Source organism: Mercenaria mercenaria, unplaced genomic scaffold (genome assembly GCF_021730395.1).
Source record: "Mercenaria mercenaria strain notata unplaced genomic scaffold, MADL_Memer_1 contig_922, whole genome shotgun sequence".
In the NCBI taxonomy this organism is placed as follows: domain Eukaryota; kingdom Metazoa; phylum Mollusca; class Bivalvia; order Venerida; family Veneridae; genus Mercenaria; species Mercenaria mercenaria.
In genome coordinates, this window is record NW_026463838.1 from 52069 (window position 1) to 74639 (window position 22571).

A 22571-nucleotide genomic window follows, 5' to 3' on the forward strand; every position below is an offset into this window, starting at 1 on the left:
TTTCCTAAGAATAGTTATTGTGTAACTTTTCTGTGTTACAACATGGATGATATATCAATTTTTAGCTAATTTTGACTTATCTCTTCGTGGTAAAGTTTTGTTGTTGTTTTTTTTGTTTGTTTTTTTTTTTGACGATCGTATCTATCAAATAACTTTAGTTTTGGTCAAAAATTTAAACAAAACGTGTTTTAATTAAATGAAATATTTGTGTCAACAAATGATGGGCTCGACATATTTCATTATTCAAGTTATAGTATTCGCCTTATAGCATTGTCTGATCTGTCCAAGTAGATAGGGCATGGTCGTGCATGAACTATGCTAGTATTGTGTCTAAATTGTTCCCCCGTACCATCAAGAAAACGAATAATGTCGGCAGGTCTTTATTAGATATGACAGCTTTGCTACAAATAATTTATAAAGAGAGAATTGAACATCAGAAATCAGTCGACTTTGTTTATTTGAAAATGGTTCCGATTAATATATGTACAGTAGGCAAGTGAATACTAGAGTAAATGACATGAAATGTTATGACGTACATGTTCACTTTGATATTATGTTGGCCTTTTCATGTAAACGACTGTGTTATACTTGAAAACTGATAAACTTCATTACTTTTGGTCCTAATCAAGCATAAAATGTATAATGATTCAGAGAATAAAGAAGATTACGAAATAAAATTATTTAGTTTATATGTACACGCGAATAATGAATTTTTTTCTATTTTAGGTATTCGTCCGACGCTTTTGGTCCATCCCAAAGCGTGAAAGTTTTTTTTATGATCATTACACACAAAACTTTCATCTTTTTGGGAAATGGGCACAAGTATACTTCAAGTTTCAGCCGTGGAAACCCGGGTCCTCATGGGACACTAACCCACCTACCGTTGTGGTACGTGAGGAGAGAGGAAGACATTTGTCTGACCTCGATAGTGCCCTGGAAAAGTTCACTGGTAAATATGTTTTCGTTATTATTATTATTATTATTATCATTACTATACCAGATTTATATAGCGTCCTTTTCATGATAAACACGTTCAAAGGCGCTTTACATATAGCAAACGCAGCCACACAGGGCGCGAAATTCATCCTCTACTAGTACAGACACAGAGCGATCTGACCAGAGGGACAGAGTGAGATAAAGCCCCCAGAACAGACAGAGAGAACATTTTTAGAAACAGACGTGTTCGGCTAACTTAGCCTAGCATTTTGCGAATAGACAGTCTGGTTCTTTAACGTGCCCGGTGTATAGCACTGATACACGCGAAGCCGTCTTTCCTGGGAAGAACCAGTACAGGCATCTAGTTAGGTGAAAGACACTCAAGAGCATCTCAGAAATTTCCAGTGCCTGGACCGGGATTCGAACCCTGGACCTCTGGATTGACAGTCAAGTGTGTAACCACTAGACCACCGGCCCACCTTCGTTCACCCGTAGAAAAATGACTTGGATACGAAACAGATTTGTCTTTTACACAATATGTATCTTTACTAACATATTCATCTCTTTAATGTATGAAAACTGATTTTTAGCCACCCGAATATTTCATATAATTTTAATCTTTGTTTCCTTTAATAGTGATACTGTTATCGCTGTAATTATGATATCATGTAGACAATGCAATGTAGAAGTTCTTTTGTTATTAAAAACGGCTGTCTTTTGTTTTCAATTACAAAGAAGAATTTAAACTAATTAGCTTTACTTCAGAAATGCAGCTACAAAGAACAATTTTTGTTTACATCACCAGTGATGCAGAAAGAAACTTCATGTTGCCCGAAGGCCATAGGTACTACAATGTTCCGGTCTTATGTGTCCCAAACGTGAGGAGTTGGGAATCAGCCAACATCTTTCGAAAGAAGGTTACTTCTTTGCTGATACAATTTGACGATATGCAAGCAAAGGGTGTGTAAAAAGCTCATTCCTATTTTCACCATAAGCTTCATTCAAACAAGAACGCATTTAAGTTTTAGAAAATTGTATAAGAATAAAAATTGTATTATAAGTTCCGGACAAACTGCATATTTTGTCTATAGAACAAATATATATTGAAATCACCCAGTTTCGAAAAGGCAAATATTTTCATTGCCCCCATCCACTTAATTATACAGTTTACATGTACTGTCACTTAGGTAAATTCATGGTTCTGGCTAAAGTAGCTTATAGGTATGTTCATCAGAAAATGAAAATGGCCAATCAATATTAGTTACGAAATGGAAAACTTTGCCTGTTAAAAATTCAACAGCTTGATTTTATCATGCTGTTATTATGGTATTATCCAAACTAGGCACACTTTTTAAATGTGAAATCTAACTTACGGTCTACATGCCAAATTGCATTTGATAACATTCTTGTATACTTAACAGGTTTTACAATAACAATACAAGACGTACAACAAAATCCATTCCATACTATTCAGTTTATAAGGGTAACAAAACGAATAGGAACGAATTTACTACACATAATTCTTAAAGAGACTTATTCCAGTTCAATAGAGAAAGTACCTATAGGTTTAAATTATGAAAAATGTAGTTAGCTAACTAGGTATAGGTTGTTTAAATGTCTTTGACAAAAGATTAAGTATAAAAGTAAAGATGCGAGAAAACAACATAATGATCTATTTGTTAAAATCTGACAAATGTAGAGAGGATTCTGTTGTAATGACAGTTGCACTGACTGTAAGTTACAATTAGGTATGATAAACAAAGACAGATGTCAGATACAAATAATACATACAAAAGTGTACCTTTAAATAGTGCAAATTCAGCTATGACGATGCGTATTAATTAATGAAAATTAATGATAAGAAATACCCAAAACAGTGTGGTTAACTCGGTTTACAGTGTAAGTCCAAAATCTGCTTCAACACTAAACCAACAAAAAACACACTCTGTACTTTTATATCAAATAAATGCTTCACACTATTACCCCCTATATTGAGCAGCTTCGGCGTATTATTTGGTATACGAAACAGTCATAGGTATACCACACTCACTTTATTTACAAAATGAGAAACATTGAGTTATTTTCCAATGATAAAATCTCTGTTAAGTACACTTATTTAATATATTTTTGTAGGTGTTCTATACTTCGCGACTTTTTTTGCGATAGAAAAGGTTATTAATTTAGTGTGCTGTTACAGGCTAGCTCTTAAGTATACATTTGTATTGACAAGTATACTTATGAAAAGTATCTCGGCGATATATGACCATTTTGTGTCGATTCGCCGTAAAACCCAACTCACTCACTCACTCACTATGAAAAGTATACTGGTCAAAACTCTCTAAAATATGAACAGATGTAAAGTACATTTATAAAAAATATTTTGTAGGTATACTATACCTTGCATTTTTTGTTTTCGGTTTTTGGTTCTCTTGTTTTCATATGAACAGACAAACACAGGTATTTATCTATAGCAAACAATACTTTGTGATGACGTCTTTATTATGTTATTTTTTTTTTCGCAAAGACAATGATATCTATCAATATTTGACATTTAAGGACTTTTACCCTAAGTCGACCTTACCTTTTTCGTTCCTATTTTTCGTGGAAGGAACAAAAAGATAGAACAGAAAAAAAAGAACATTACAGTGGCACTTTATTTTGAAACATTAAAGTACTGTAATATTACAAAATATTGTAAAACACTTAAAAATAAAATCATGTAATAAAATAACCAAACAAAAATGTATTGATTAAGTGCAGAAACTTGGTTCATATTGGTCAAACATGAATAATTTTAGCTTACAAGAAACTTTTGATCATATTTAGCATTACGTCATTTCCTGTAACAAAAGTAAAAGTTATGAACGCACATGTGTGTGTGTGTGTGTGTGTGTGTGTGTGTGTGTGTGTGTGTGTGTGTGTACATCATGTATATAAAGCAGCATTACAATACAATGTGGTCGACCATAAAAAATATTATCAAACATCGTCACTATTAAAAAGTAAGATTGAAACAATTAGAACGTGACTCAAGTCTGTAATTAAGTAAAGCTTATCTGTATGTTAACACTTGCTCGTGCATGTATAAATAATTTGGACTTTTACATTTACACTCATTTATGTATCCCTCTGCAGAAGGGACAATATTGCTCTCGATGGCCTCCCAGACATATGGAATCAAAAGTTCTTGTAGTGATCCAAAATGAAATATTTTCAGCATTATTGGGTTTTGTCTGAATTTTTATTCTTTCTAAAATCTTCATGACCAGGTTCGTTTGCTTAAGTATAACTTCTTTTGTTTGTTTCTCTCATATCAATTTTATACGAATCACATTTAATGTTTGACATATCGATGCAAGTTCCACACAACTCACACGTTATTTTGTGTTGCAAAATTTTGTCAATCTGAATCGACTCATCGCTGCAATTACTAAAACCAGTGACAAGGACTACTCTTGGTAAACTTTAAAAAATGTCCAAACTTTTATATAACTCCCTATAATAAATGTCATATACACTGTTATACATGTCCCCACTTTTGTTTCTGACTTCTTGTAATTTTTCTAAAAAGCCATCATATTGGAACCAGTTCCTAGGATACAAGCTTATATCAAAATGTTTGAAATGAGTATAGTTGCTAAGACTGTAAATATGTTAAACTGCAATGCACTCGTTAAGTAAAGAAAGCTTAGTGCTAATTTCTGAAGTAAGGCCCTCTAAAATGGCAATAACAACTTCATTCTGCTTCCGTTTGCATACTTCAAGTTGAGCTTCAAGTTGAGCTGCTTTTACAAATCCACATCCTTGTACATGGAAGATCTATAACAGATTTGGGTCCCGACATTCCAAGGATGAAGGTAAGATGCGGAGAGATCTAGGCAGAAAAAAGTTTAATAAAGACATAATAAACAGGAACAAACTACCTCAAATGTTTAACCATTCTCTGAAACGATCCCATTAAAGTTCTGTTTTTACCAGAGCACGCGCTTTATTCTATATTTCTGTGGTTGCAAAGTCCTTTTATTCGCTTATAAGACTACCTGTTTCCATCCAAAATGAGCATATTCCACACACCATAAACTACCATGTACATCTGTCATATCTGCGGTAATAAGAAGATCCAAAAGCAGTTTGAGATCTGCAACAACTATTGTTTTTAGTTTAAATTGTACTTTCTAATCATTAACTTGTTTATATATACTAACAACGTTATCTACGAATACGAAACTGAAGGCAATTCACAGAAAACTTGTATGCATTTTGAACTGGGCCGCATTCGCGGAACGGGATATTTGTTTACTTGTTCAGCGATCAATTATACATTCAAATCAAGTTACTTATGAAAAGGCATTAATCATTTAACTTATGTCTTACGCATATTAAAAGGAGTAAAATCCTGTGATTTTGCGCAATTTGTGTGTGTGTGTGTGTGTGTGTGTGTGTGTGCGTGTGCCCGTGTGTGTGTGTGTATGTTCGAGTTTAACGTCTTTTTCAACAATGTTTCAGTCATAAACGACGGTGTCTACTTGTAGCAGTGAGCACAATACCTAACTTTATAGTGCTGCCTCACTGGAATAACACGCCGTAGACACATGGCATGAAACCCCACCCAGTCACATTATACTGACACCAGGCTGACCAGTTCTAGCACTATTCTCTTAATGCTGAGCGCCAAGCGAGTACCATTTTTTACGTCTTTGGTATGACGCAGCCGGGGATCGAACCAACGACCTCCCGCACTCGAAGCGAAAGCTATACCACTAGGCCACCGAGGCGGTGATTTTGCGCAAATTGATAATCGCAACTTCTGAACAATACATATCATATGTATATAATAAGTATATATTTGACACAAATATTATAAATTCATTATCGTTTCATTATTTTAAAGTTACAAATATAGCAAAATAATCAACAACATGTTACACATATAACAGCTGATATTGTCCGTAGGTATTGACCTGGTACTCATTAATCTTCGCCAATACTTTCGGGCGTTTTCATTATTTTACGCGATATTTGTGTCTTAAAAATATCTAGATTTATCAAAATAATCAACTTAGATAACCAACGGCGCAGTGGTGTAGTGGTAAACTCTCCGACTTGGAATAGCTTTAGCAGAGGTTCGAAATCATTTCTAGCCAATTTTTATATATAATTCCGTGTGTTTGTATTTGTTTCTATTTTATATTATTTTATGAAACATTTCATTTTGTGTCGTTAACAGCAGTTCTTTCAATTGTCCATTGAATGAATGAATGAATGAATGAATAAATACTTGATTTTAAGCGACATTTTGTAGAACGGTTTTAATAGAAGAATGTTGATGGATAGTAGAGTATTTCGTTGATAAATCATGATAAGTGTCACAATATTTCCGTCTGATAATTTTACAGATTAAAAAAAAAAAAAAAATGCTACATAGAGGACTCGAACACACAACCCTGAGGTTAGTGAAAAAACGCTTTGTCTGCACAGCTATATCTGCACATGATACAAGATGGTATATAATTGGCTTTTCAATAGTTATATCGTTATTTAGGTTCGGATACCGAAAATTAATTTACGGAAACATACGGAATATTCATGAGTGCCAGGTCAATACTTACGGACAATACAGTCCATAAAATAAACAAACGCGTTTGTAAACATGGACGGATCCAAACGAAAGGGGAAGAAGCATTTTATGGAAATATTTCGATGATATCGTAGTCCTGACCAACCTATAAACAGGGTCAGTCTATTTTATAAGTACACCATTCAAACGGGCAGTATCTAAACCATTCAGTTGTTGTAACTATTATTTAATGTTTCGATAGTTGTATCATTTAATGCTAACAACAGTAAAAATATATAAAACTGTGAAAACTGAAATTACGGTAATCTGTGCACTTACACAGCGCATGCTGATCACCTTGTTCTTATACAATAAAAAGTCCGCCATTGACCTCTTCTAGCTCTGTTCCGCATATAGTTTCTCGGTCTCATTATGCAACATAGACCTTATAGATTGATCTCTAAAATCGACTAGAAATATAGAAATGTCCGGATCAGTGATGTATGTGAATTTAGCTTTTAGGCTGGCTATCGATATTCACATTAATAGGCAATTTAAGTTGCTATAGAAATATCGCGTCATCATAAATGAATCATCGCAAATACTTTAAAAGGAGATAACCGCTTCATTCCTATACAAACACACAGTCAGTTTCTTGTTATGACTTCCATACATACAAAACTAGAACTAGAACTCTGTAGGATACAGATGTCCCCACTTACATTTTCACAAACGAAAATCTGCCGAAACTTAATGAAAGTCATGTTAAATCTGTTGACTGTGTAGTTTTTAATGACCAGTTCATTTCACAACATTTCACATTTTTCAAAAATCTAATGTAAGAGTAATTTTGTCAAGGGCTACAATCCTGCAGTTACCAGTTCCATACAAAAATGAAATCGTCATTTACACCTAATTAACATTTTTTTTTAAATTTCAAACTGGGTTAATCTGTTCAAAAGATGAATGCCCGTCACAGTATATAAACAAGTATGCTCCAGTTATAGTAATGATTTCATTGATGATAGAATTGTTCAGGGCATTTGCATGATTTAGTATGTTGCTTGGTTGTGTTCTAGGCTATTATAGATTTTATTAAATATCGCAACGGCAGTCATTTAGTACCGTGTAGTGGCATAACAAGTCCTCTAATACCTAGACCCGTTATATTTCTCGTTCATTGCGAATGCGGTTTCAAAATGTCAAAGGTGCAAGGGAGAGTGAGTGGTATTTAACATTTGATCCCATCTTTTTACAGATTTTATTATTTTAGCCCTCATGTGATTATAATAAACCAAGACTGGTATTATGTTGCTTGTTGTCTGTTTCATTAGGAAATTCGTTATCATAATAGTGTAATAGATATTTTGTAATATCATAAATATTCATAGCTCATACAAACAAAAATATTCTGAGAATAGTTTCTTTAAACAGTGATTTGAGCGTAAATAATACAAACATTAAAACGGGGAATTTGGGTTTTGATCAGCATGCTGTATGTATAATATTTTCCGGTCAGGAGAATTTGTCTGTTGCACAATCAATGAACCAATTACTCAAATACTCCTCGCAACAAACATATGGACAATTTAAGTATTTAAGTCATCTTACTGCATACGCTGATATGGCTTCAGTTTAGTGGCATACTTACATATATACTCCATGTTCATGGACACCCAAGTTAAATACGGCTGACACAAAAATAAAGTAATTTATTTTTCACATTAGTAATAAATAAATAACTTTAATTCCTCCAATCAGAGATTAACAAGTCATTTTTTATAAACAAATTCAAGCTTTTATTGATAACACTCAGTTTGTACACAGTAATAATTAACAAGTCACTTTTTTTTAAAGATTTCAAGATTTTATTGGTAACACTCAATTTGTACACTGATACAAAAAAAAAGAGAAATATTATACATAAGCGATTCATACTAACATAGTCATCAATGATACATGACATTTAATAGTCACAGGAAAACAAGATATCAAGTATACTAAACTGTCTGGAAAAAGAAACAACAACAACAAAACAACAAAAAAACAAAAACAATAATATTTTTCCTAAGCAATAATTCGCATTTAAAATCATACGTTATTGACATGTAAATGAGACAGATTTGGTGGAACATCAAAATTGAATATTGAACACGTATTGAAGAGTTAGATTGAAGATCGCATTCCAAATTTTCAATATGCTGAAATACTTGAAATTTATACTGGCTTGAATATTTGAATTTCGATCCTCCAAGTGGCTCTGTTTTCAATTCTAGGTCGATTTCGTTTTTTTTTTTTTTGTTTTTTTTTTTTAATTTCGATTTCCCAAGTCTGCTCAAAATTTAAGGTTTGAATTTCAATCTTCTAACTTCCGACACAGTTGTTTTTCTGTGATATTTATAAACTTCCAAAACCCAGCTAGACAGCTTCCTCACATGAAAAAAAATCAACATCACAACCGAAATTTTGATCCAACAACGCTGTTTAAAATCAGACATGTTACGCACAGGTGTACAGCTATTGTGATGTTTAGAATTTGACAACCTGATTAATAGCTATTCAAGTGTGATTGTTTACTACAATCAAAAACGTTCGCTAACATTTGTGAGAATTTCTTGACGCAAACAAATTTAATTAATTAAGGAGAGGTAACTTCACAGATGGTCAAATTCATCTGAGAAATATTTGAAATTTTAATTTCATGATTCTGTTGGTTTCTTTGACAAACAAACTTCAAGTCCTAATCCGACAAGGTCTCAGATGTACGAAATATTGCACGAAATACATTCCACATGTCAAAAATTTTCTTAGGGAGGCCCCCCCACCCCCAAACCCACACCTGCAGGAAGAGGAAAATCCTCCCGAACTTACCCACGGCTCGCATTCGCTCCCTCGAAAATATTATATATTTAGATATTTAAATCCTCGTCAAATATATGTAAATTTACTCAATATATAAATTAATTTTACATTTACAGGTACATTCATAATAATAAAAAAACTTCTGTAGTGCACAGTCATACTGTGTTCAGCTATACATATATGTATACAGCGTGTCCTATTTCTAAATTCATCGTCCTGTTAATACACAGCAACTTGCTGATTTTATGTTATTTAAACTATATGTAGTATTTGTTCATGTTTTGGGTCTTTAATAACTATACAGACCCTGACATTGCCTGGAATGCTTTTAATGACACACTTGACGAGCTGTGCTTGGCATTCGTTCCGTCAAAGACGACCAAATTGTGAATTCTACAACTGCTTCCATGCCTCCAGTAAGCATAACAGTTGAGGGTATAGACAAACTCCTTAGTGGTCTTAGCCCAAACAAAGCTTCAGGCCCAGACCAGATATCAACTCGTGTCCTCAAAGAACTTCACATCGAGGTAGCCCCAATACTGTGCGAAGTCTTCACTTTATCACCTCGCACAGGTATTGTCCCTCTAGATTGGAAAAGGGAAACTAGAAATTAACGACCAATATCTCTGATCTGCATTTCATCAAAGCTTACTGAGCACATTATAGTACCAAACTTGATGATTTTTTTTTATAGAAATGAGGTAATTGCATCCTTTGAATTCAGGTCAAAACACAGCTGCGAGACCCAGGAGGTGTTTGATAATTTAGAAAAAGGGCATCAGACTGACGTGATAGTCATGGACTTCTCTGTAGCTTTTGATAAAGTTGATCATCATAAGCTTATATATAAAATTAAAAGTTTATGTGTAAATCCAGAACTAGCTACATGGATTAATTAGGTCATTCTTACAGAACCGCTATTAAAGAGTAGCGGTGATGATGGTCTACAGGGCTCTTCCTTGGGCCCTGTTTATTCCTGACTTACATAAATGATCTCCCTGATATTGTTAAAAGGTAAAGCCTGCTTATTTGCCGACGACACAATTGTCTACCTTATCATTACGCTGAACAGTTACAAAATGATATTTGCTCTCTGGAATCTTAGGGAAGTGACTTGGCAATGGAATTTAATCCAGATAAATGTGAGGGCTGATAAACACCCGAAAGAAAAATCCAACTAGTTATCTACCATCCTCCATGATACTGAACTAAAAACAACTGGCTCGGCTAAATATCTTGGTATAACATAAGGCGTAAAAAAATTGTTCGTTTCCGGTATCCCGACCTACCCTAAATTTTTGGCCCGACCCTAAATGTTTTTATGGCCTTGGAGAATATTTTTTTCAACTTTTTAACAAAAGAATGCAAAACTGCACTTTTTATGCTTTAAACATGGTCAGTGATGTTAGAAACCAACTTAGTGATGCTCTAAAGGCATAATCCCCTTATTTGTATTTATTTTTTGACACAAAAATAATTTCCGAAAAGTCTCCCTTAATAAAAAAAAATCCAATCGTAAAAGATCTAACTGGACCCACCATATAAACGATATAACGGCAAATGTAAATAACTCATTAAGATTCATAAAACGAATTGTCAGAACAAACAAGCAGCTTTTAGCACGTACAGGCCGACCACAGGTCTATTTAAGACCCCAGTTAGAATATTGCTCCATTGTCTGGCACCCCTACCAGTAAAGTTGAGAGTGACCAGAGAGCTGCTGCTAGATATGTCTGTAACAACTACGACTTTACCGTTAGTGTAACTAAAATGATTCAAGAACTCCAGTGAAAATCTCTAGAACACCGTAGAATTCAAAACTCTCTTTATCTTTATCTATAAAATCCAGTATAAACTTGCCTTTGTTGACTACAATCACCTACCTAAATTTTTACATACCCAAGTAACGCACCCAGTATCACTCAAATTCTTTCTTCCCCAGACCCATCAGATATTGGAATCTCTTCCCATATATATTCAGTCTAACCCAAGGCTAAATGTCTTCTCTGAAAGAGTGATACTGGTTGCGTTACTGGGGTATGTATCCTCGATGTACCAGTTTCAGTGACCCTAAGAATACCACTGGCAGAATTAGATAAATTCTTGGATAAGAACTAGTGTCATTTATGGATTACTATATAGTGTAGCCTTTCCTCAATTCAGAGGATTTAAAATAGAGTGGAAAATCTTTCAGCAAAAATATTTGGTACTGTTTATCACAACCAACCCTGATCTGCCTTACAGATTTTCAGTGGGACCTGTTTCAGTGACCATTACCTTATTTCTAAACTAGTCGAGGTAGCCAGTAATTGGCCTTTCGTCAATGTTAACTTACACAAACTGAACAACAAACCAAGTAAAAACAATGTTAGGCCTTGTTCATAATAAAGTACAGAGCAAAACAGTTATAGTGGTTATGCGGCATAAAAATTCTATAAATTATAAGGGGGTGGGGTTCAAAGACTTGGTATTATATGCACATCTGTTGGTAATATTCAAACATACTGTGTTGTATTATTCAACACGATGCTGTTATCTCATTTGATAAAATATGGAAATGCTGGCCACCTCATGTCAACAGTATCAGAAGCGAAAGTTAGTTGTCATTTTTCAGATTGGCTATAATTTCTGGTTAAAAGATATATAAGCCAATCACAGGTGCTAGATACATAACCAAATATTTTACTTAAATAGGCCTATATATGTATATAAGAGACGTATACATATATAGGCCTATTAAGTAAAATATTTGGTTATGTCTAGCACCTGTGAAGCCAATCGTGGATTTCAAAGCTGTATATTTCCTAAAAGTAATTGTTGGACTGTTCTATCTGCATAAAAATCAGACAGAAAACAAGATGACATTTGCATCAAAAAAGAAAATAATTCAAAATGTTCCTTATAACTAAAGAGCTAGATCAGAATTTGAGAGCATAAAAAAGTAATAAGAAAAATGTCTCATAATTGGGGTTACCATGGAAATAACAATGCCCCCAAACTGTCATTGTCAGTACAACATTTTCTTTGAACGTATCGAAAGCTGAAATGTTACTGTTAACAACCCTACTATAATTAGTTGCCTAAATTATTGCACTTGGAAATGGCAGCAGATTTTCAGAAGGTCACTGAAACAGGTCATTGTAAACTAGTTTATTTAACTATCGAAGTTACTTCCCTTTCTAAGTAAAACGCCATTTGTAATTAAAAAAAGGCACACTTATCATTTCATTTTATTTCTTATTATATTATTATTAATTGCATAAAATTAAAAGAAATCGTAGTATTTAAACGTTTGCGAACCCATAGAACCTGCATGGAGTCTGTAATGGTGATCATCACAGGCACGGGTCCAGTGTATATTTTTTTGTTTAATATAAAAAATCACTTTTTTTTTCACACAATTAACCTTTTATATGTTAGTCAAATGAAAAAAAAATCGATGACAAAAAATCCGGTCACAGTATCATATACATGGAAAAGGTAAACTATACGAGCGTAACGCTATGGGAAGCTACTCGGCAAACTTGTGGAACATTTCAAAATCGGAGTTTATACACTTGCAGCCGCTACCTGCATGATTGCACCTTCGAAACATTTAAAGCCTTCCATAAATACTAAACTGACCCCATAAATTGCTTTGAAATACACAGTACAAGTCTCTACGAGCGAAATATTTCAGTTATCCCCGGTGATTTCATTCCGGATAGCGGACGTGTTCCTGGTTTTTATCACTTCGTTTGGCAGCTGAAATCGCCGGGGATAACTGAAATATTTCGCTCCTAGAGATTTGTACTGTGTATTTCAAAGCAATTTATGGGGTCAGTTTAGTATTTATGGAAGGCTTTAAATGTTTCGAAGGTGCAATCATGCAGGTAGCGGCTGCAAGTGTATAAACTCCGATTTTGAAATGTTCCACAAGTTTGCCGAGTAGCTTCCCATAGCGTTACGCTCGTATAGTTTACCTTTTCCATGTATATGATACTGTGACCGGATTTTTTGTCATCGATTTTTTTTCATTTGACTAACATATAAAAGGTTAATTGTGTGAAAAAAAAAGTGATTTTTTTTATATTAAACAAAAAAAATATACACTGGACCCGTGCCTGTGGTGATCATTTGACCCGAGTTAACAAGGTGAATAAAATTAGGAAGTGTCTAGGGCCAGTAGGGGTACGGATTTGTACCTCTTGATACGGATCCGTACCTCTAGACTAGCTTGTTAGGGATACGGACCTCCTTTTTCTAGAAATTTAGGAATATTTACATCTTAAATTTTGTTGAAAATGAAATAACAAATAAGACTTGACAGAGCTCCAGATAAGCTGCTTATTTACGCAATGAAAATTGTAGAAAACCCAATTGAATTCATATATAGTACTAGTATACTTACTGAAACGCAGTTGAAATTCCTAATACCCAGTTCATAAAAAATCACTTACGTATCGCATTTTTCTTATTACTAGAACGGGTATGAGACTTTAATGCAGGACAACTGACTGGTTGTACGTTAGGTACCGCAGAACATTTGTGCGAGATTGGTGAAATACCCAATTGGCTTTAGCAAATACACAATTACTTCTGAAAAGGCTGGGTAATGATATTATTTTTACCAAGTTCAGGTTTCCAGTACCATGAATACCCAATTCAGACAAAAAGTGATAGGTAAATACCCAATTGCACAAAAAGCTTATCTGGAGCTCTGGACTTAACCAGTGTTCACTTAAAACTTGGATCTAAATGGTTACCAGATACCAGCATTCACCAGATTGTTTACCTTTTCTTCTAAAACCTAAATAACCGAAGAACTCCAAATGAATATGTTAAGCGCAAATAGCCAATCAACACTGTTCCGTGCCGATTAGTTTATTTTAAAATAAACTGTTTATAACAAATTAATAAGTGGTTCTAACCCTTGAATGAATTATATTTGAAATTCAGGAGAAAAATAAATAAATTAGGCATAATAATAAGCACCTATTTATTTTGTTATCTAAGAAGATATTTAATGATAATCGGCACGGAACTGATTGTTTAATAATCAGTTAACCGACATTAAGTAAAAGAAACTGTTCGTGAAAACGTCCCTTGTAGATCTCGTAACGGCTACCAAATGTGTGGAAAACATAAATACCCTAAGGGTTAATTATTATTAAAAACTAGTTTGTTTTTTTTTCACAACATAATTTAACATCATTTTGTTAAACCTTTAATTTTTTTCTGCCAGTTCGATTCCCTGTGATTTATTTGGTGTTCCTTGGTTATTGACGTTTCGAAAGAAAATGTAACCAACTGGGTGGAAGTTGGTATCTGTAAACCATTTAGATCCAAGTTTAAGGTGAATACTGATGAAGTCTTATTTGTTATTTCATTTTCAACAAAATTTGAAATGTAAATAACCATTAATCTCTAGAAAAATGGAGGTCCGTACCCGTAGAAAACTGCTATCAGCTTGCCTAGAGGTAGATCCATATCTCTAGAATCAGATTCTAGAGGTACGGATCCGTACCCCTAGACACTTCCATAAAATTACTGGGCTAATCAAAAGAAAGTTCTGCTTTGTCGACAAAAGGTCCCCAGCAGGGGTTTGACTAAATGGAAGATAGATAGAAGTTTGTTTCTGACATTGTATAAATCGTTAATCAGATCCCATTAGGACTATGGAAATCTTGTTTACTTCCCAACCAAGAAAAAGAACAAACAAACACTAGAAAATGCAACCTAATGATTCCAGAATTGAAGGGTTTGAGCTACGAATAGTCCAAATAATAGGACGTTTTGGGACTGCATGATAACTTTTGACTGTCGCTGTCCCGTCATGTCCAGACTTATTCTGCATATTTCTGTTAGGAAATCCCCAATGAAATCTTCTGGGAATGTGTTCTGGTACATGTACAATGTATTTGTAATGATTACATCTCTGATAATTAATTTATGTTGACATTAAAGCATAAAATTGCCTCTCTGACATTTTTTTAATGTATATTTTGTTTTTTGTTTCTGAAATTTTTAAGTGTCATTGGCAGTCTGCTGTGTATTGAAACCGGTGTAAGGGTAGATTTCTCCTTGCACCTGTTTACACATATTTCCAAAGATTTAAGGCTCTTTTTATATGCCTGTTTGAAAAACGGGACATATGGGAACACCCCTGGCAGATGGGCAGGCGGGCGGCATCCACAGACTTTGTTGGAAGCATATCTTCTACATGCATGGAGGGATTTTGATGAAACTTGGCACAATTGTTCACCATCATGAGACGGAGTGTCTTGCATAAGAGCCATGTCCCTAAGTCTAAGGTCAAGGTCGCACTTAGAGGTCAAATGTCAAATTCAAGAATGACTTTGTCCGGAGCATATCTTCTTCATGCATGGAGGGATTTTGATGTAACTTGGCACAATTGTTCACCATCATGAGATGAAGTGCCATGCGCAAGAACCAGGTCTGTAGGTCTACGGTCAAGGTCACATTTAGAGGCCAAAAGTCAGATACAAGAATGACTTTGTCTGTCCAGAGCATTTCTTCTTCATGCATGGAAGGAATTTGATGTAACTTGGCACAATTGTACATCATCATGAGACGAAGTGTCATGCACAGGTCCCTTCTTTAGAATTACTTCCCTTTGTTACTATAAATAGCTTATATTGTAACTTTTTCATTACTAGTCGTAGGGAAAAATAGAGACCACTTTTCTGTAGTACAACATGCATGTTACATCCAATTTTGAGGTGTATTTTGACCTGTCTCTACCTGGTAAGGATTTTTGTGTGGACTTTTTTGTTATTTTTTTTTTTTTTAAGATTCACTCCCCTAGTTGTCACTATAAATAACTTATATTGTAACTTTTTTTTTTTTTACAATTGACCAGAGGGAAAACCAAGACCACTTTTCTGCGGTACAACATAGATGTTACTTTCAAATTTTAGGTGCATTTTAAGGTATCTCTACCTGGTAAGGAGCTTTTTTTGTGGATTTAGAAAAACAAAAGAATTACAATAATTACTACACAACCACAGAATTAAAATTCCATTTCCAAATACAGGTGCTAGTGTAAAGAAATTTGCTATGACGGGCGTATATTGTGACATTCTGGCACTCTTGTTTAAAATTATGAGTTATATTTAGCCCATTTGAAGTTTCTACATGAATATCAATGTTTGAGTTACTAGAGAAAGTAAGTCTGATCTTGTTTATATTCAGGGTGAATGTTAACCTCAGTGAGATGGAGTATCATGCGCAAACCCCAGGTTCCTATCTCAAAGGTCAAGTTCACAGTTGGAGGTCAAAGGTCATGTCAGATCTTGTCCGGCCCATAACTTTGACATGCATTGAGGAATCTTGTTTATATTTGGCATGAATGTTAACGTCAGTGAGTCGAAGTGTCATGCGCAAACCCCAGGTTCCTATCTCAAAGGTCAAGGTCACAGTTGGAGGTCAAAGGTCATGTCAGATCTTGTCCGGCCCATAACTTTGACATGCATTGAGGAATCTTGTTTATATTTGGCATGAATGTTAACGTCAGTGAGTGGAAGTGTCATGCGCAAACCCCGGGTTCCTATCTCAAAGGTCAAGGTCACAGTTGGAGGTCAAAGGTCAGTCAGATCTTGTCCGGCCCATAACTTTGACATGCATTGAGGAATCTTGTTTATATTTGATAGGAATGTTTAACTCAATGAGACAGACTCTATCTCAAAGGTCAAGGTCACAGTTAGGGGTCAAAGGGTTGGCTCGACATGTTGCTGGTGGGCATCTAGTTATAAATTTTATATGGACTCTCACAAAAGTTTTTGTATTCCCTGAAGTGTTTAAGTGACAAACCTTAATTAATAGATGAGAGAGTGCTGTCTTTCGACAGCTCTAGATAGAAATCATATGGCTATTAAATGGTATAAATGTTCTCTTGTTTATTTTAGTTCCCACCAAGATGAAAAGGAAAGATGAAGAGAGGGGAGGAAATGGATTTGAAGTAATTGAGTTCATGTAAGCAGGAAAATAATGTGATTGTTTTTTGTGAACACCAGTTATATGATGTGTGGCATATGTAATTACAATGTACATGAACATTTTTAATTTAGTGCTCCTTGGAAGTGTAGAATTTAGTAATTACGGCACTGGAAACTGTACTAATAGGTAAAAGACTGACATGCAGAGAGCATTGATAGGTTACAACCATTTGGATGTTAAACAAATGAATGAGAAAAATGTACTGTAACAGTGCATTCACAGCTTTTGAGTCTACATCTTGACAGCAATTAAGAGGATCTGCAGACAAGATACATACCATATTGAAGTTAGAAATGATGAAATAGAACGGTACTATATGATAGAAGAAATATTTATTGTCCAGTAATTGCGTCTATTTTTTTAAAGACAGTGAAACAGATATGTTAGGAATGGATCAAGAAAACTGCATTCTTAGTTGTGTTACATTTACTTATAGATAGTGAAAGATAGTCAAACAATTTTTGCATCAGAATAGACCTAGTTTAGAAAACTAGCAAAATGTTGTGGTTTACGTCATCTAATATCTGGTATTTGGTGACAAGTAGTATTTAATTCTTCTAAAATGCTGTTGTCTAGACATGAAGACAACACGCAGAGCATTGTTCAGTGTATGTCCAAACATTTACTGAGGAAAATGAATTAAAATTTCACATGTATAAATGGTAATTCTGCAGTTTATATATGAATGTACCATTTTCAAGAAAACATGTAAAGGTCTTATTATCTAAAGGCACATATACAGACCAACAAACAAGAGCGACCATTTGAATGTAACATTTTTTAACAAGAATGGGTCTAAACATGCGTAAGTGGATCAAGATAAAAATGTGAAAAGGACATTTCTTTGCACATACTAAGGAGCTTCCTTATAAATGTATTGCATTTAAAGAATCATTCTCAAGTTCTGATACTTAGAAGAGACATATGGATACACAAACAGAAGTCCCAAAAGAACGTAAATATGTTTGTGCTGTTTGTAGTAAAGCATTTATTTCGGCCCGAAACTTGCGGCAACACATGTTTATTCATACTGGAGATTTTCCATATAAGTGTGATATTTGCGGAAAGGGATTTTCCTGTAAATTGACTTTAAAGAGACATGTGCCAATTCATACTGGAGACCGACCCTATCATTGTGCCATTTGCAACAAGAAATTTGCAAAGTTAGCTACTCTGAAAATGCACATGCCAATACATACAGGAGAGCGTAATTATGAATGTAAGATATGCAAGAAATCTTTCTCGAGACCAGGAACATTGACAGTTCACATGAGGATCCACACAAATGTGAAGAAGTATTTGTGCACTATATGTAAGTGTCGTTTTATTCGTTCTGATGACTTAAAGAGACACAAGATTAGGCATACCGGTACTCGTGAGCATGTCTTTAAATGTAAGGTTTGTGAAAAAACGTTATTCAAACTTTCCTCTGTTAAATATCATATGTTAAAGCACTCGGGAGAATTTCCAGATAGTCTTAAATGTAAAATATGTCAAAAAGGAATGCCAAATTCTTACGCTTTGAAGAGGCATATGATGATTCATACAGGAGAACGTCCCTACAAGTGTAAAATATGCACGAAAGCATTCAATCAGTCACATTGTTTGAAATCGCATATGAATAAACATTTAGAAAAGAGTCCATACAGATGTTGCATTTGTATGACGAATTTTTCTTGTTCTAAAAACCTTCAAGAACATATGCTAAGACATACAGGAGAGAAAAATTATGGCTGTCAGGTATGTAAGAAAAAGTTTACAACTAAACAGCAGCTAACATGTCATTTTATGAATAAACATTCAACTGAGCGCCCATATGAATGTGATATTTGCAAGAAAACTTTCGCGCTGTCAAAAGTCTTAAAGACACACATGTCAGTTCACATGAAACAACTTCCATACAAATGTGATATATGCAAGAAGTCATATGATAGGATTGATTATCTGGAAGCACATATGCATACTCACACTGGAGAAGATCGTTTTGCCTGTGATAAATGTGGAAAGATGCTAAAAAGTTTGTGGAACCTCAAGAAACACATGAAACGGCATGAAAATGATCCTTTTATATGTAACATATGTGGAAAAACTGTTGTCTATAAAGAAAATATAGAGTTGCACATGGAACTTTTCCACTCTGATGACAAAATGTCTACAGAAATTTAAATAGTAAATGTTAGAATGAACGTTAAAGCAGGGCCTCCTCTGCCATTTGCCAATGTAGCCAAATGCTTCAAATTCAAAGAACTTGCTACAGATTTTTAGCTCACCTGTCACATAGTGACAAGGTGAGCTTTTGTGGTCACCTTCGTCCGTCGTTAGTCCGTCCGTCCGTCAACAATTTCTTGTCTGCAAGGTAGTGGTTTCATTTATGATTTTATTTTAACCAAACTTGCACACAACTTGTATCACCATAAGATCTCGGTTCCTTTCTTGAACTGGCCAGATCTCATAATGGGTTCCAGAGTTATGGCCCCTGAAAGGGCCAAAATCAGCTATTTTGACCTTGTCTGCACAATAGCAGCTTTATTTATGATTTGATTTTTACCAAACTGGCACATAACTTGTATCACCATAAGATCTCGGTTCCTTTCTTGAACTGGCCAGATTCCAGTATGGGTTCCAGAGTTATGGCCCCTGAAAGGGCCAGAATTAGCTATTTTGACCTTGTCTGCACAATAGCAGCTTCATTTATGATTTAAATTTAATCAAACTTGCACAATACTTGTGTTGCCATAAGATCTCAGTTCCTTTGTTGAACCGGCCAGATCCCCTAATGGGTTCCAGAGTTATGGCCCCTGAAAGGGCCAAAATTAGCTATTTTGACCTTGTCTGCACAAAAGCAACTTCATTTATGATTTGATTTTAACCTAACTTGCACACACCTTGTATCACTACAAGATCTTGGTTCCTTAACTGGCCAGATTCCATCATGGGTTCCAGAGTTATGGCCCCTTAAAGGTCCAAAATTGACGTTTTTGGCTTCTGCAGCCATATAGAGACTTCAGTTATGGTTTTATTTGATACAAACTTCCAAAATATCTTCAACAACAATAAATCTTGGATTCCATGACAAATCAGATCCAATCGTAGTTTCCAGAGTTATTTTATAGCTGATTACCTCCCCTGATTGTAGTCAAAATGGATTTATATCAGTAAGTACTTATAGGACTTATTTGAAATTTCATTATTGTCATTAGTTGGACTGAGCCAATCAGATTAGATAACTATGGACTGACTTTATGTCAGATTACCTCCTTTTATTTCAAATTTAAATGGGTATACGGTATCTCTGTAACTAATGAAGATACTGATCCTTCTTTTGTTCACTTACAATAATTTTCTTTTTAATTACATCCCTTTTACGTTACTATAAAAAGCTTAATTTTAGTAACTTTTTTGTTATTGGCTGTAGGGAAAAACCAAGACCACTTTTCTGTGGTACAACATGGATGGTACCTCCAATTTTTAGGTGTATTTTGACATATCTGTACCTTGTAAGAATTTTGTTTTTCTTTTTGGTTAAATTTCTTTCCTTTATTGTTCCTGTCCTTTGGACTTAGATATTTTTTCTGAGGACCTTCTTGTCCTCAAATGCAATGATAACAGGTGAGCGATATAGGGCCGTCATGGCCCTCTTGTTTAAAGTAGTGACGAGAATTAAGTTTTTATCAGCTCAAGAACTTGAAATTATTCCAATATTAGAACTTTTCTTTAACCATTTGTTTGCTTCCTCTTTCAACCTGTGTTGGAGTCAAAGTCACTTTAGTTTTGCATAAGCTTGAAAGTTACATAACCCTAGCTTGTAATTTGTCAAAATATACCCCTTTTGCACTCAGAACAGTTTGAGATGATGACAAGTAACATGAGTTTAGTTTTCATTTGGTCGAAGGTATGCTCATTTTTTAGTTTGTTTGTTTTTAGCTCACCTGAACAGTACTGCTCAGGTGAGTTTTGTGATCACTCAATGTTCTGGGTCTGCAGTCTGTCTATCTGTCAACATTTAGCTTGTGTATGCAACAGAGGCTGTATTTTTCAACTAATCTTCATGAAATATTGTCAAAATGATTACTGTCATAAAATGTAGACCAAGTTAGAAAATGGGCCATCTGGAGTCAAAAACAAGGTCACCAGGTCAAATTAGTGTATGAATAATTTCAGTTGTTCTTCATGAATTTTGGCCAGAATGATTACCTTGATGAAATATAGGCCAAGTTCGAAAATGGGTCATTTTGATTAAAAAATCTAGGTTACTAGGTCAGATCAAAGAAAAATCTTGTGTATGCGATAGAGGCTGTACTTTTCAACTGATCTTGATGAAATTTTGTCAGAATGATTACCTTGATGAAATCTAGGCCAAGTTTAAGTATGGGTTATCTGGGTTTAAAAACTAGGTCAAATCAAAGAAAAATCTTGTGTATGCAATAGAAGCTGTATTTTTCAGGCGATCTTTATGAAAATTGGTCAGAATGATTGCTTTGATAAAATTTAGATTAAAGTGCAAATTTTGTCAGAATGATTACTGTCATAAAATGTAGGCAGAGTTCGAAAGTGGGTCATCTGGAGTAATAAACTAAGTCACTAGGTCAAATTTAAGAAAAACTTTGTATATGTGAAAGAGGCTGTATTTTTCAATTGATCTTCGTAAAATTATGTCAGAATGATTGTCTTGATGAAATCTAGGTTCTGTTTAAAAATAGGTCATCTGAGGTCAAAAACTAGGTCAAATCAAAGAGAAACCTGTGTATGCAGTAGAGACTGTATTTTTAATTGGTCTTCATGAAATTTGGTCAGAATGATTGCCTTGATGAAATCAAGGTCTAGTTTGAATATGGGTCATCTGGGGTCAAAAACTAGGTCACTAGGTCAAATAAACAAAAACATTGGATATGCGATAGAGACTATATTTTTCATTTAATCTTCATTAAATTTGATCAGAATGATTGCCTTGATAAAATATTAGTCACGTTTGAATATGGGTCATCTGAGGTCTAAAACTAGGTCACAAGGTCATATCTAAGAAAATACTTGTTTAAACTCCGGAGACCACATTTTGATCCAATCGTAATGAAAGTTGGCTAGAATATTTGTTTCCATGCAATCACTAGGTCAGACATGTTTACACTGTTATGGTGTGTTTCTCAGTTGAGCGACCTAGGGCCATCTTTGCCCTCTTGTTTTATGTATTACTTGTGTAATAACAAATATTTGGCATCAT

General features: G+C 34.6%; 1 protein-coding gene across 1 annotated transcript; it reads left to right on the forward strand.

Annotated features, from left to right (window-relative positions):
* The first annotated feature begins 17276 nt into the window (after positions 1–17276).
* On the forward strand, positions 17277–22524 carry LOC128554990 (zinc finger protein 234-like). The gene has a single exon (XM_053536333.1). The coding sequence runs from the start codon at positions 18278–18280 to the stop codon at positions 19517–19519; it is 1242 nt and encodes a 413-aa protein (XP_053392308.1). The 5' UTR covers positions 17277–18277; the 3' UTR covers positions 19520–22524.
* Positions 22525–22571: the final 47 nt, after the last annotated feature.